Genomic DNA, 15,052 nt, shown 5'->3' with positions numbered 1-15,052 from the left:
TGATGTTATTAGTAGTCGTGGGTTGTCGTCGTCACTTCAATTGTTGGTTGCTGCTAGCTAGCTAGCTAGCTAGCTGCGTAAGATTTTTATCTTAATTAGGCATGAATTAATATCTATCCCAAAAAATCTATCCCAAAAAAAGGGGGGGGGGGGGGGGGGGGGGGGGGGGGGGGGGGGGGGGGGGGGGGGGGGGGGGGGGGGGGGGGGGGGGGGGGGGGGGGGGGGCGCGCACTTGAAGGGAGAGAAATAATAACAGGCGTGAGAACTTTTCTAGTTTTGTTTAATAATGGCCACAAGCTAAGCTAATGAGAGGATGGTGTCGACCACATTCCCAACCGCAGTAGAATAGCGGCTTGTTTGGCATGCCATGAAGATTTGGATAGGAGGGGAAGCTTCAGCTTTACTCTACTCCTCTGCCATTGATTGATCATTTTGATTCATCATGCGGTCAAAAAAAATTTTAAAAAAAGGGTAGAATAGAAAGCATGCCTGAGTGAGGCTATTTGCTTTGCTTGTTCATGCCGCCATACCATATTAATTTCTATTCCTAAGTGCTATTAGTTTATACATATAGCTCGTTACATTTACAGGCTGCCCCCATGTTACTAACTTGATGGGGGTGTTAAGTGAAAAAACCGACCCTAACAGTGAATATATGTGTGCGAAGGCGGTCCGTGGTCTAAAAGGAAATAAGAGACATGGGTTGCCGGAAAAAGCAAATAAGAGAGACGGAATTTAAAGGAGCAAAAGTAACAATCCTATTTCCCGGCCGATGTATCCAGGTGGTCACTTGTGCTATGGCGCTCGATGCCGACCGAAAACTGTGTAGCCCGATTTTCTTGATCCATGCCTGTCCAATGCCATTTAGATTTAGGTCCTCCCTTTCAGCGAGGCTTGGCAGTCACTGGGCTAGGGCTGATTCAGGCTTTATGGGCCTCCATTACACTGCAGCGCCAATCCGACACTGTCCGGTTCAAGTTTCTATATATGTCCAACCTCCGATAAATTCTATGGTGCCATCAATGCAGCTCCCTCTCATCCCAAAGAATCACCCTAAGGGAAAAGGTGTAAAAAGAGGGGGGAGATCCAGTGGCCGGAATCGAGCCACCATAGAAGCTTGTCCATCGATGGAATCACTCCTCCATAAAAGGTAGAACTTGCTTCGCACAGCGGATACGAGGGTGCAGATCGTAATATAACTATAAGCCACCATATACATTGATAGGAAAAGGTACCTAACCAGGCTTGTTTGATTTGATATACTCACTCCCCAACAGAGATTGTATCATATGCATGTAAAGTTCAACATCCATGATACATCGAGTATAAGACAGCTGGAAGACCTTATCAAACCAAAAATCGCTCAGCCAAAGGCTTTGTTGCTATATCTTGTAGTCACCTCCGGTAAATAAGGCTTCGTCCGAGCCGATTCTTTCATATGGATTTTCTTCAAAAGTACAGGATCAAATGAAAAACTGGAATATACTGAAGTGAGGATAAACTTACATGCTTCTTGGAAGCGCTGGAGAAGATATGCTTTCAGAGATCATCACGACCGCAGCGGATATCGAATCTCGACTTTGCGAGTATCAATTGTTTATTTTGCACTGTCTACACCAATCTCTGTATCTATAAGAACACAAATTCCTGTCTACACAAGTGTTCAATATCTTACATAAATCTGAAGATAAGAGTGGTATAATCAGATTTTGCTAGGGATTGGGACGGCCAGGTACTTCGTGTGACGCCCCTGAGCAATAATCTTGCCATTCTTCTTCCTCAACTCAACACTGATAACACCTATGCTCTGCCCAACATGTAATGCTTTGGCCTCGATCTCTATTTCCTCCTGCACATGCATGCCATATCTGTCAGGTTTCAGTAAGAGAAACAAACAGAATTAAATACTCTTCTAAGAACTAAATAGCACTGTGATGATTACTATATAAATGAAAACAACCGCGCAGCCATCAGAAGTGTACAATGTCCCAGAACCCAACATTAATTATCAACATCTAACTTATCGCCTAGACTCTGGTCCACCTGGTTTTTGCCAGAAACAGTATTACTTTTTCATGCAAAGAATGCCATTGGTTTCCACCAGGAGAAAAAAATTTCTTTATATTGGTCCAACCACAACCCTGGATGTTTTTGGATAACCATAAGAATCAAACTAAGACTAATAGCAATCAACAGTTGTGATTCACCAAAAATCTTTCCTACATTTATCCCATTATCCTGTATAAACTTCATCCCAGCATGCCATCATCAAGCTGAATGCAGGTTTCAGAGCACGCACACGATTCGCCATCGATATAATGATTTCTCATGTAGATCATTGCTCTACATTCTATTTCACATTTCGACACAGAAAGAACTCTTTCCTTCCTACAAATAGAAGTAAAGATTTCACATGTCTAAACAAGAAACTTCACAACAAATCTAAATAACCATACAAGAAACGCAAACCATCAAAAAGGAAAAGGAAAGAAGCATCGAAGGATAACTTTATCAGTTTATTGTGTTCAATTTTCAGTATTAAAGCTTTGAAGTTTGAACAAGAACAGATGCCTCACGCCCCAAAACAGTAAGAAGTGCCTTGCAAAAGTATCTTTCAACTTCAATGAGGGAAAGGGTTTTCGTATCAAAAATTAAGACGTGTAGTTTAAAGCTTTTCTCGGATAAAATCAAAATCCATATTTTTTGCAGAAAAATGCGCATACTTTGGAAATTGTCCCAAATCTGGTCAATCCATTTGTCAGTCACTCCTTCCAATTCTTTCCACCAAGTCTTTGGCATGTGCATTTGCTACGGAGGAAGCCCATAAGTTACTAGTTGAGTCTAGGTCACTGGCAAGAGTCAACTAAGCTCGTTGCCAAGACTTTTAAACCTTCTCCTTCTACCAAAACCTCTCCATAATTCAAGTGCGACACTGCTATTATTATGCACGTCACAATAATCATCAATAATCGAAGAACTCATGCCGAATCCAGCAATTTTCCTCACAAGCATGTTGTTTTCTGATCTTACGATCCATATTCTATTATCCCAGTGGTAGTGAGACATATTTGAATACCACTCTCATGAATCAGACTTCCATTTAATTTCTAGAACTACAAGTCTAAAGATAACAAACTCAGTCAAAAGTGCTCAACAAAAACTCCTTTGATCTTTACACCTCTTGCATCCTTCTCGGCAACTTCTTCCGACTAATAAAAACCCCTTCCAGCTTCCACCCTGCTAGCCTAAAATCCTTGGATCAAAAACTACCACGACCAGCAACCCCTCCCTCCCCCAGACCCCAAAAATCTTCATATCATCTCTAATACGAATATTCTGTAACTCGATCATACTAAAGCTAAAGCCGGAGCTACCCACTCTATCACCTTAAAAAACAGCCTCAGTCACTTCCAGCAGTGTCCGGGGTGTATCAGATTAACCAGGATAGGTTGGAGTTGATAAGCGCACAATCAATAATTGCAGGAATAGATAAAGCCAAGTTCATGGGAGAAAGCAAGTTCTTTTATACATCAAGGGAGGGAGCATCAAAGTAGGAGACATTGATCTCCACGGAAACTCCGCTTGCGAGAGCTCCAAAACTGTAGAACACGGCCGATCCCACCACGTCCACCAGCGTCGCTGTGGCCCCGCCGTGCAAGGAATTTCCTGCGTTCTGTGCCGAAATTCGTCAAACAAGACGGACGAGGGACAAATTCACGCAGCGACAAGATCAAGAATCCGAGGATGGGAGGAGTAAGATACCAGCAAGCGAGGAGGAACCTTCAGGGAGCAGACGACGCGGCCGGGCTCGAGGAGACGGAGGCGAAGGCCTTGCAGGACGAAGGACTCGAAGAATCGGTCGGGAAGGCCTTTGGTGAGCTCGCCGACGCGGCCGCCAAGGCCATCAGCTTCACCTTTCTCCAAGTATCGCCTCAGTTTCTCGGCGGCCTCTTCCTCCATTTCTCTTCACCTCACGATCCTCCATCCTGAAACCTGCCTGCCCCATCATTTTGATTCCTCTTCCCCTTTTTTTTTTTTGGTTTAATATTATTATTATTAAATTATTCGATTTTTTCTTTATAATTTCAGGTTCATTTTACTTCTGCAATTTCACTTTTTCATGCCCATTGGTTTAATTGTTTTTAGTTTTACAACTGAGTAACAAATAAATATTGTTCAAAACATCTTTTTTATGGATAACAAATTGTTATCTTCTTATAATATGCACACAAGTGTCATGACCAAGTCAAATGCTTTTCCACTTCGACAATGATTTGCCTTTTCTTTTAAAAATATGTAAACTTTTCACAAGCGGATGGACTCATTTAAATTTACCGATTCAAAATGTCGAGATGATAAATTGCTCAATCTCTTTTAAATTTACGATTTCCTACTTAAATTTTACATATTAAATTTTGCACTCCATGGAGGATATATTTGTATTGTTGTGCCTAGCATCAATCGGACTGTTAAATATAATCCAATACCACGAAATGGAAAGAAAACAAAATGATCACTATCCATATACGGTGATTTTTTTCTATTCTATTCGGTTCGTTTTCATTCTCTCGTACCAAATATTTGATAATACGAGAACAATTCCGATCCGCACCGTGACCGTTCCATCCGGAAATAATAAAAGGAAGACTGACTAAAGCCATCTAGTAAGGAACGGTTGATGAATATACAGACGCTTCACACAACTTGTAACCATAGAGCATGAGACGAAACTCATCATCATCTCTTATGGCGGGCTAATTTGTGAAGCATAAGCAACTTCCCCACCATCTTGAGCATCCCAGTCTTTCTCCTCTGCGTCTTCGAAGAAATCGAAACGCTGCAGCCGCTGTCGCTGCTTGTACTGATCTTCGACTTGGACAAATCGAGAGGCTGGAGGTGGTACGGGACGCCGTAGCCCTCCGCCAGGTCAGTCTCCCGAGCATCACTTTGCTTGTGGGGCGTGGAGCAATCCGATGCACGACGGGACTTCGTGTATAACTCGTCGAGCCCACTTACATGGCCCCCGACATCAGAAGGAACCCTTTGGCGCAGCAGTTCCTCGCTGAAACTGAATTCCTCCCATAAGAGATCCATGGTCTCGGACCGATCATGGCCGCCGTGTTCATGTCCGTCTTCGTGACCTCTTGAAGGCCACACCGCCTCATGTTCATTTTGAAGCAGTAGCTTCGAGGGAGACGGAGGAGCCAAGTATTGATCTTCCTTGCCGAAGAAATCTGTTCTGACCAGGGAGGAGACGCGCCACAGCGAAGGGGATGACATTACGAATAGATGGGCGGCATCGGCAGCGGCAGAAGAGTCGGGGACACTCGGGAAGCTGAAATCTTGATCCTTGTCGACAAATACCGTGGACGTCATTACTACTTTCCACTGCAACTATGCTTCTTTGCTTGATCGAGGAAGGCCAGAAAGATATTTGGCTCAGTTCTTGAAAAAGGCAGGCAAAGGACCGATTAAGCCATGACTATAAGCTCAGCTACTAAGGTTGATATTTACGATGATAAGACGGGACGATGGATGGGAATCGCGATAACGAAATACCGAAAAATATCAGTAATCGGGATAATATTACTCGATGGGTTTGTAGAACAATGTGGTACCAGAATGAATTGGAGGAGGGGGGCGGCTGATCTGATTTTGAGATGGATCGCCGGATTGGACGGGGAATAGAGAGGCGAGGGAGGGTGATGTGTGGACACAAGATAGTGGAAATTTTAATGGCTGAAAGGTACATATAACCCCCTCGATTGGGAGTAGAGTGGGAAGAAATCGTTCGTAGATGGTCCCCGGGCGTTTGGTATTGAAGGTAATCCATTGGATTACTAGGAATTTAATTTTATATTCCCTAGGTATATTAGACTACCGTGTTTGGCTGAAGCAGATTACCGGTAATCTAGATGTCTAAGGTAATTCATTTTTTCACTCAACTAGTAAGAGGTGAAAATCTAGATTACCATTAAAATTAGGATTAATGACTCAAAAAAGCGTGAACTTTGATTAATATTTAAATTTTGGCATGATTTTTTTTTTGCAAAAAAACACGAGATTTAATTTTATTGCCACGTTGGGCATCTGTGATATTTTCCATCCATTTCGCTGACGTGGCGGAAAACAATACTTATGTGGCAAACGGTGTTACGTCACATTAGCAATTTTTTAAAAAAAAAAACTTATAAAAAAAATAAAGGCTTTGATTAGAGAAAGGGTGGGAGCTCCTGGCCTCCTAGCGCCCCCGATTGGGGTCGTTGATGACCCAAAGGGCACCAACTGTTATCAGCGACTCCAATTTTTCTTTTTCTTTTTTTGGCAGGGGAAGTGACCAGAATCAAGACCCCACTCGCCGGAATAGGGAGAACACCCAATTTAGGGATTCTACCGATTCCTGCGAGCCCCGCGAGTTGGGGTGCCGATGACCCCACAAGAGGGATGTGGCCGATCGGGGGGCCCTACCCTCTCACCGGTCAATACCTTTCTCTTTTTAAAGGAAAAAACTTAATAACTTTGATGATGTGGCGTGACATCATTTACGATGTAGGCATTGTTTTCCACCACGTCAATAAAAATAAATAGAAAATGTCACAAATGCCTAATGTGACAAAAAAAAATAAAGTTCATGCGAAAATTAAAAAATGGATCGAAGTTTACGCTTTTTTGGTTCATTAATCCTTAAGATCACCAATACTATGTATCACTAACAGTTCAAACCAAATATGGTTATGAGTATAACCGGTAGCGGGAATCTAAATTACTAGTAATTGCAAATGGAAATTCACCAAACACCATCTTAATGGGAATTATATGATGATTGAATCAATCGGTTTGAGCCTTTGAGGTGAAGTTTTGGAGATACTCGACGAAAATTTTAAATGATATCAGAGCGTGTTACGCATTCGAGTAACCTCACGTTGCACCTGGTCCAATGTCTATTTATCACGGGCAACCAAAGTATGCCCATTTTGGATGAGTATTATAGTTTCGAGTAGAGGAGAGTAAGCCGGTTTCATATTCAATTATCCTCCTTCCTTTTCATTTGATGTGGAAGAAGAAGCCCATCTTATGGTTATAAGTTCGAGCATGGAATTGGAACTGTGGAAGTCCGGCTCATAGTCAGTTTTTAACGTGCTAGTGTTGCAAATACTATGTCAGGGATTCAAGGCTCTTTAGGAACAAATATGGGGGGTTCCTATTTGTTGTCAAACCTATTTACGATAATAGTACTATAACCGAAGACTTGTGGATGGGTGATTTTCCTCTGATACATTATTGGGATCGCGGTGACGAGCACAGACCCTCAGGTTCTTGTGGGGGTTGTTACGCTGGTTGTCCTCTCGATCCCTTTTATTCATATAAAATGTATATATGTGGCCACTCCATCAAATTGCTGGGCCACTTGGGCCTCCAAATCACTACTGGGCCTGTTTCCGCCCACTTCTTCCTCCCTCTCAATCAAGGCCTCACCCTCTTATTATTTTGTCAATTTTAAGCAAAACTATTTTTCCCAAACCTTTTTTTTTTTTTTTGATATTTTGATAAAGAGGGAAAATGAGCTGGGCAGTGTAAGGAAAACGGCACGATTGATTGAAAAGACGAGAAGAGTGGAAATGATAAAAGAAAAAAAATAGGAGTCAACAACAGAGTGGAAGTCAAAACTAATCCTGCAACTATCCCTACCAATTTAAACAAACAAATCACCCACGAGTTGCTAATAACAGTGCACTGTTGTCCCTTTTTGCGGGTTTCATCAGCATAACAGAAAACCGAAACAGAACATCAGATTCAATTCCTATGGTTCGAAATCGGTTTTGTGTTACCGCCCGAACTGTCACGCAAGATGTCGGCTTTCAGTTGCAAAATAACCGATCAGCAACCTCTCCTCCTCTCTTTCCTTCGAGTTAGTTAGTCTCCCTGATCCACATTCCCCCCCTTCAAAGCCTCTTTTAACCCCAGTTGAATAAGGCACTCGGCTCTCGCCTTCTCCTGTCCGAATGTCGCTTTTCTTGATGCAGCGCTCGGGCTCCTCTTCCGTCTTCGAGGTATGTTGCCAAAGTTTACCTGTTCACGTTCTTGAACTTGAAAGTTAGGGGTGTTCCTTGGAGAACCACATTATGCTTACGGAAAGATCGGCATGCATGGTTCGGGTAGAAACATTGATTTTGTTACGTAGACCACTGAATGAGGAATTGAACTTCTGCAGGGGTTGCTCTCTCGCAGCAGTCTGAGAAGTTAAATAACTCTGCCGAAAGAGAAATACACTGAGCCATGAAGAATGGCTCGCTCGGAGGGGATTGTAGGCCCCTAACGACCTTTGTCAGGACTGACACCAACACCTTCCGAGAGATTGTGCAGCGCTTGACTGGTCCCTCTGAGGAGACGGACAATGCATCAGCGTCGCACAAACCTGGAGGAGGAGCCACGGGTTCCAATAAGTTTGGAGGCACGAAGAGGCCGACAGCATCAGCATCCAGATCAAGTACCCTGCTCGAAAGAAGGCAATACAACAGGAACAGACAGAAGCTCCAAATCGTCAAGCCTCCTACCCGTGCTAGATCGATGGGCAGTTTTTCAGCAGAGCTACATTCTTTCACGCCTAGTCCAGCGCTGACCCCGACTTCCAACTTCTCGAAGCTGTCCCTTGCCCAGGAAAGCACAGAAGAGCCGGCAATGCTGCTCGTATTGGACAAGAAAGAAGAAGAGAAGGCCATCAAAGAGAGCCGATTCTATTTGCATCCCTCGCCCCGATCTCAGACCCGAGCCAGCCAGCCTGAGCTCCTCGATCTGTTCCCTCTTACGTCCCCAAGACAAGGGGGGACTGATTCAGGAGGGGGATGAGTTATCATACTAGTAGAAAGGCTATGATTATGTACCTCTTATCTTGATTAACTCAAACCAAAGTATTTTGGTTGAAATGGTTGAAATTTCATCGACTTCCAAACACTCAATACTTTCAATTCGACCATGAGTGATAAATTCATCTTAATAAATGAGCCTATCGAGAAAGTTTCATCGAACAAGAAAGTAAATCAACCAGAGCTATTTCAAAAGACTCAGTTCCGATTCCAAGGTATTAACCAAGCAAAAGTCTCAATCATCCCGAGAAATTAACGAAGCAAAGCCACCGTCAAGTGTACAAGTCCTCAAATAACTGCAAGTACACCAGGCCGCACAATCAGTAAGCTTCTTTCCATCATTCATCACTGTCCACACGATCAAGAGTACCTTTCAGTTGCCCATCGGTGCATCTTCCGGGGAGTACTTATTCATGAGAGCAGTGAGTTCGGTATTGAATTCATTCTCCAATTCGACTTCCTCCTCCCAGTGCCTCCTTTTCATCTCCTTCACCTTCTCATCATGTTCTTTGATCAGCTTGTCCCTCTCGGCCATGAACTCATCCATCTCCTTGTTCTGCAACTTGATGAACTTCTCGACGTCTGCCAACCTACAACAAGCCACAATAATAGATATTCATTCACTTATCTGGGCATGGGAGAAAGCAGGTGCTGGTGTCAGAGTCGAAAGTCGAGTGTCTTCCCTTTTCATACCTGCGTTTGTCCTCTTCGGCATTCAAAGTGCTAGCATTGGACTGCATCACCATTTCTCTCTTCTCCTGCTGCTGCTTCTCGAAATTTTCTTCCTTTTGATCCATTTCCTCATGGATGAACTTAATTTTTTCCTTAAAGAACTGCTCTTGGTAATCCATCTAGTAACGCAGTCACGAAACCAAAAGTATAACTCAGCAGAAGGATGAAAGGATTCACAATAAGAACTCTAGGAACATACTTCTAGATGAGCAAGCATCTTCGTTGTTTTCCTCATCAATTTCCAAGATATTGACCAAGCCACACATAAAAAACCTTATAACACGCTGCAAATTCATTATAATCTCCTCACATATGACAATAAGAGCAAAAAGGATCAAATAACGAGACAATATTCTCATGAGGGGGATCTAGAAACAGGTTTGGCGTAAGTACACTAGCAAGAAGAAAGAAATGCTGCTGCATACAATTTACCTCTTCCTTGTTTTGCTCATGCTGTATTTTGGTTCTTTGCCTCACTATACGGTTTTCCTCCATGGTCTTGCGCAGCTTATCACTGACGACTTTGAAAGATTCTTCAAGAAATTTTGAGTGCCTCTTTTCCCTTTCAGCCCTATCCATATAGTAGTTGAGCTGCTGGTTCTTCTCAGTTAAGTGCCTGGCTTCTCTCACCACCATCTCTTGATATGATCTCATCTCGAACTTGAGCCTGGATTTACCTGATTAAAAGAGTAGTGAGATCTGTAGCATTAAAACCAGCAATAAAGGTGAAAGCAAGACAAGTTACTTACAAGCTAATTGGGCATAAATAAACTTTTCAGGCTTGAGCACTGCTTCCCTACCAAGGGAACTGAGCTCGAGCTTGGAGATACTTGGCTCAAAGAGCTGGCATCTAATTGAGGTTATGCTATATTACTAATTTATAAACTGATTACAAGTATCCCATTTTTTATTTCCGGCAACCATTGAAGTTAACCTCAGGTCAAGCCAGACCTATCCAAGTCTTGCTAGAGCTTGAGTCTGGCCTCATTTGACAGAGGGATCTCATCTATATTTATATTATTATGAAGGGAGGATGAGTCCTTTGGTGTAACCTTCGGTTCCTGTTTTTACCTGTGCTGCCACAAATTTGAATAATCACCCAGTCTCCACTTTTATCTCCCTCACTCTTTTCTCTCACTTTCTCCTCTCCCTCACCTAAAGCAAACATAAATCAAGGCTTTTTTTCTTTTTCTTTTTAATTCCTTATTATTAAAAAGTATAATGGATTTAACTAACAATTTGAAAATGAGAATATGGGGTTACAATAAACCCCACTGATCGAGATGGGACAGGCCTAAATGAAGAAAAACTGATCAAGCTTTTGGCATTATTCAGGTCTAAGTTTTGCAGGCCAAGCGCAGCCAAGCTCAGGCCTGAATGCGCACATAAACAGGAAAGCAGCTGATACCACAAAATTTACACATACCTTGCGAGTGCCGATTTAAAAAATCGATGTCCTCTTTCAGTGCCATGAATCCATACAGCTGACGATTTCCCCCGCTGCCTTGATAATATAACACACGTTGATTACTATCCCAAGCCTTTCGGTCAGTTCTTTGCTCCACAAAATGCTTATGGAGATACTCTGCATTTAGATAACCAGAAGCTGAGGCCTCAAAGATTAACACACTCATGCCTCGGTGACCCTGGGGACCATATGAGTGGCGTGCCTTGACCGGTTTGTAAGAGCTAAAGTAGTCCAATAGTTCTGCATTACCCATGCCAATCCACTGTAATTCAATACCTTAAAGCAGTCAGCAGGTGCAATTGAGCAACAATATTTTCCAAAAAGAAAAGTAATTAATAATAATGATAAAGCAGACACATCATCCTAATGATGGTGGCAGCCTCAGCAGCAGCATAGGTCAGTTGTACAACTTGGATTAGTCTTAATTCTAGGTTACTTAAAAGAAAAATTCACAAATATGACAAAGCTCTTAGTACTGATAATTAGATGTAGTAACATTTACTCTACACTTTTCCTTCCTATTGTCTGTAGCCCTTTTATTGGGTAGATTGAACAAAGATAAGCTTGGGATATGTGAGATCTGACCATGTCATTTTCATCTTGCTCCAGCCTTGTGTTCATGATCACCACCATCGGAGGCCAAACTATTTCATAATCTTTTTCCTCAGCTGATAGACCCTTCCATTTACCAAACAATTCACCGGGAGGAATAACTGAAGCTCCCCTCCTCCTCAGTTCCTCCTCCAAGATTTCAGCAAATTCTCTGTGGAGTTTGACCCTGTTTGCACCGATTGTTTTAGCATGAGTCATCAGCGGCTGCAAACCTCGATACCAGTCGATGGCACCGGGACCTCCTCGACATGCTGGGCAGTGCCACTGCCTTTCAGGATCACTAATCTGATCAGGAGCAAGTTCATCCAGGGATTCAAAAAATTTCTTAAACCAGTTCTTATTCCTTCTCGTTTCATGGCTCTTCTGACTCGAATCTGAGTCATAGTCATCACTCATTAGATCATCATCAAAATCATCAACCGACTCAGTCTCCGAGTCACCCTCATCATTGGCATCACCGTCACCAACAACTGACTGCTCAGCTTGATCCTGGCCTTCTTCTGAAGCCGTAGATTGATCATTACCAGCTCTAGCTTGCCAGTTCCACCCATTAGCAAGAGGTGCTCCAATAGAGGGTTGATGCACATTGTAGTTCTGCTCAAACCCTCTACTGTTATAGGCTTGAGGGTCAGGCCTTGTGCTACCCCTACCCACAGCTCCCGGTCTCCTAAAATCAGCATTCGACTGCGCAGACCAGGCATTTCCAGAAGACCCAGCCCTTCCAGTCCCCGCGGACTGTCCCCAAACTTTCTGAGTCTGAGGCTGCCAGGGCTTTGAGGCACTAGTTCCTCCTCTGTTCTTTGACTTCTTATTGTAGACCTCCCATTCACCATCATCATTCCCCTGTTCCAGATTCATTTCTGACACAGCCGCACTCAACTGCTCAGTATTGTCAGCTGCAGCCTTTCCCCAGGAGGATGCATTTCCATTCCCTCTCCTATTACTCATCTTATCCCTGCGCAATCATATTTTCCAACAAAACTAAATTAAAGGTTAAAAGCACTACGAACCAAAAGAATAGTTTGATTGAGCTTTCTAAACCCAGTTATCAAATGTATTTACCAACCAACTAGTAAGCATAAAGATTTGAAAAAGCAAAACTAAACAGGAAAATATTTGCTATTTTCTCATTAAAATCAAAGCTGGACACCAGGGGGAAGGGAATCACAGCAGCAATTGAGGCAAGACTCGATTAAAACATCTGCATTTAAAGGAATAGAAAAACCAACTCTTGCTTGCATCTCCTGGGGAAACAACAGTGCTGTTAATGAATCATCATGGGATTCCTCATCAATGGAACAATAGAAAAGGCTACTAGATAATCTGAGATCATTGTTCCAAATTGAGAGAAAGCGCCAAATATTGATACCTACCCACCAGAAAAGAATACCCAGACATCAAGAGAGAAGGAGAAGGGAAAAAAGAAAAAAAGAGTTGGCAGAGCGCAGGCATATTTTTATATAGGAGAGAAGTATGTCTTGATCGTCATGTTGACTGCAGGCAGAGCATCATGACAACAGGATTTTTCGCTTCTCTACAGAGAAACTACAGGGCATGCGGTTGACTGGCAGAATGAATCCAGTCGACTTTGAAGGTCAAAAAATTCAGTTCCAAGCTAAAAAATTTGTCAAGAAGGACTTCGAAGCCTCAGATCTAAATGGTATAAAAAGAAAAAAAGGAAAAAAAAAGATTGGAGGGTATCAGAATCAATCTGGGCTTTGAAATGCACACCCAGAACAGCACAGGAGCTCAAATAATAATGACTGGCCAAGCATTTCTACCACTTAAACTGTTCGAGGAATGAATCTCGTGAAAGCCCTACACAGCCCACTAAAGAAAGCTCTCGAAAAGGGAAAGCAGTGGAAGGATATGAGGATTTCTTGATCCTCATTTCAGAAATGAGAAAATCGTCAACAATGGCAAAAATGCATCACCATCGAAACGAATTGCTCTATAAATTCCTTTCTAGCTAATTCGTTATTTTCCTGCAAATTGATGCAAATGAAGATGCCTGTGGAGCCACATCAGAAACACATAAAAGACGATGAACCGATCTTCCGGCCGATCAAGTCACAGCATTATGCCAAAACGCAACCGACAAGCACGCAGTCGTCAAGAAGAAAGACGAAATCCTCCCAGAAATCCACATTTTGGGCAGAAAAAGCTAATCGGCAACGAAACAGTGGCGATCAACACGAAAATGGAGCGGACAAGATAGGACGCGAACATAGAGGTGCGGCGGAATAGAGCGCAGGGACACACGATACAGACAGGCGGGGCAAAGCATGGAGAGCTAGAGGAAAGAAGAGAGAGGGTGACAGAGAGATTACGGCGGCAGCGATTGGCGAGTCTACGCCGAGAGCGCCGGCGTTTGAGGAGGACGCGCCGGGAGGGGGAAGCAGAGTGGAGAGGGAGACTGAGAGAGTGCAGCAATAGACAAAATGGAATTTTGATGGAACTACGGATAAAGTGAGTTGGGATATTTACACCCGTTTATTTTTAGAGTTACAATCACACAAATTTTAACTTTAACTTTAACTCAACCCACTACACAACAAAAATACACATTTTTTAAGTTAACTTTAACTTTAACTCAACACACTATACAACATTTGTCCTTTTCCACGATCAAAATCAAAATTACCTTAACTCTGAAATCAAACGCCTCGTTATTCTGACCCCAGCCCGGACTTGAAACCATCGTTAAATTTTGTTTTTGTGATAAATTGATCAAAAAAAATTTATTATTTTTTTCCAGAAACCAAATATTTCTCCGTACATGGGAATGGGATAAACATAAATAAACAAAACAATTGATCAAATTAATTATTCTCTCCTGAAACTGAAACCAAATTTCTTCACTCATTGGGTGGGGAAGAAAATAAATATAATAAGTAAGTAAATAAATAATGAGTAATTTAGCCTATTATATGTAAGCCATAATAAGTCAGCAAAAATATGAACTTGGTGGTACGTCTACATACAAAAAACATAAAGGAAGGTAAATATGGCTCGTATTATACCGAATGATTTGGAGTGATCTGGGTTCCGATGTGCGCTCCGTGCTCATCAAGTTATTATCTAGTTTTCTGATGAAGGTCAGGAGGTGTTCGCGTAGAGAAAAATCGTTATTTGGCTTAGCCTAAAAATTGGACGGGACTAAATTGATCGCAATGCAAAAGAAGAGGGAAAAAAGGAAGCCATTTCTTTATTTTTCCTTCCATTTTCTTCTAGAATTATTACTAAAATGACATTGAAATTTATTAAGGTGCACTAAAATTATTAATTTTCTCTGAATACACTTTGTTGGGATAAAAAAAATTTAATAAAAAATGCAATGGGAGAAGCAAACAACATTTGGGATGCAACTACCTCG

The 15,052-nt window shown here is 42.3% G+C and overlaps 3 protein-coding genes across 3 annotated transcripts; 1 reads left to right on the top strand and 2 right to left on the bottom strand.

The window, feature by feature from the left end:
• Positions 1–1,400: 1,400 nt before the first annotated feature.
• LOC116200956 (acyl-coenzyme A thioesterase 13-like) lies at positions 1,401–4,007 on the bottom strand. The gene is made up of 3 exons (XM_031531979.1): positions 3,763–4,007; positions 3,530–3,673; positions 1,401–1,849 (listed from the first exon to the last, which is right to left on the bottom strand). Exons 1-3 carry the CDS (start codon positions 3,958–3,960, stop codon positions 1,703–1,705), a joined length of 489 nt encoding a protein of 162 aa, XP_031387839.1. The 5' UTR covers positions 3,961–4,007; the 3' UTR covers positions 1,401–1,702.
• A 4,155-nt stretch (positions 4,008–8,162) lies between these two features.
• Positions 8,163–8,861, top strand: LOC116200109 (VQ motif-containing protein 31). Its single transcript, XM_031530818.1, has one exon. It carries the CDS (start codon positions 8,278–8,280, stop codon positions 8,845–8,847), a length of 570 nt encoding a protein of 189 aa, XP_031386678.1. The 5' UTR covers positions 8,163–8,277; the 3' UTR covers positions 8,848–8,861.
• A 113-nt stretch (positions 8,862–8,974) lies between these two features.
• On the bottom strand, positions 8,975–14,150 carry LOC116200108 (protein SUPPRESSOR OF GENE SILENCING 3). Its single transcript, XM_031530817.1, has 6 exons — positions 14,007–14,150; positions 11,650–12,631; positions 11,023–11,326; positions 10,029–10,273; positions 9,558–9,715; positions 8,975–9,454 (listed from the first exon to the last, which is right to left on the bottom strand). Exons 2-6 carry the CDS (start codon positions 12,622–12,624, stop codon positions 9,238–9,240), a joined length of 1,899 nt encoding a protein of 632 aa, XP_031386677.1. The 5' UTR covers positions 12,625–12,631; positions 14,007–14,150; the 3' UTR covers positions 8,975–9,237.
• Between the last annotated feature and the right edge of the window lie 902 nt (positions 14,151–15,052).

Source organism: Punica granatum, chromosome 3, assembly GCF_007655135.1.
Source record: "Punica granatum isolate Tunisia-2019 chromosome 3, ASM765513v2, whole genome shotgun sequence".
Classification (NCBI taxonomy): Eukaryota; Viridiplantae; Streptophyta; class Magnoliopsida; order Myrtales; family Lythraceae; genus Punica; species Punica granatum.
This window is presented reverse-complemented; position numbering and strand designations above follow the sequence as displayed.

Excerpts from the sequence above, each read along its gene's own strand:
- LOC116200109 (XM_031530818.1), top strand. The coding sequence starts at position 8,278 with ATGAAGAATGGCTCGCTCGGAGGGGATTGTAGGCCCCTAACGACCTTT.
- LOC116200108 (XM_031530817.1), bottom strand. The coding sequence starts at position 12,624 with ATGAGTAATAGGAGAGGGAATGGAAATGCATCCTCCTGGGGAAAGGCT. Across the intron at positions 11,327-11,649 it reads AGCAAGATGAAAATGACATG|TGGATTGGCATGGGTAATGC; the intron begins GTCAGATCTCAC and ends ATTGAATTACAG. Across the intron at positions 9,716-10,028 it reads ATGAGCAAAACAAGGAAGAG|ATGGATTACCAAGAGCAGTT; the intron begins GTAAATTGTATG and ends CTGCGTTACTAG.
- LOC116200956 (XM_031531979.1), bottom strand. The coding sequence starts at position 3,960 with ATGGAGGAAGAGGCCGCCGAGAAACTGAGGCGATACTTGGAGAAAGGT. Across the intron at positions 3,674-3,762 it reads AGGTTCCTCCTCGCTTGCTG|AACGCAGGAAATTCCTTGCA; the intron begins GTATCTTACTCC and ends ATTTCGGCACAG. Across the intron at positions 1,850-3,529 it reads TTGATGCTCCCTCCCTTGAT|GAGGAAATAGAGATCGAGGC; the intron begins GTATAAAAGAAC and ends ATGCATGTGCAG.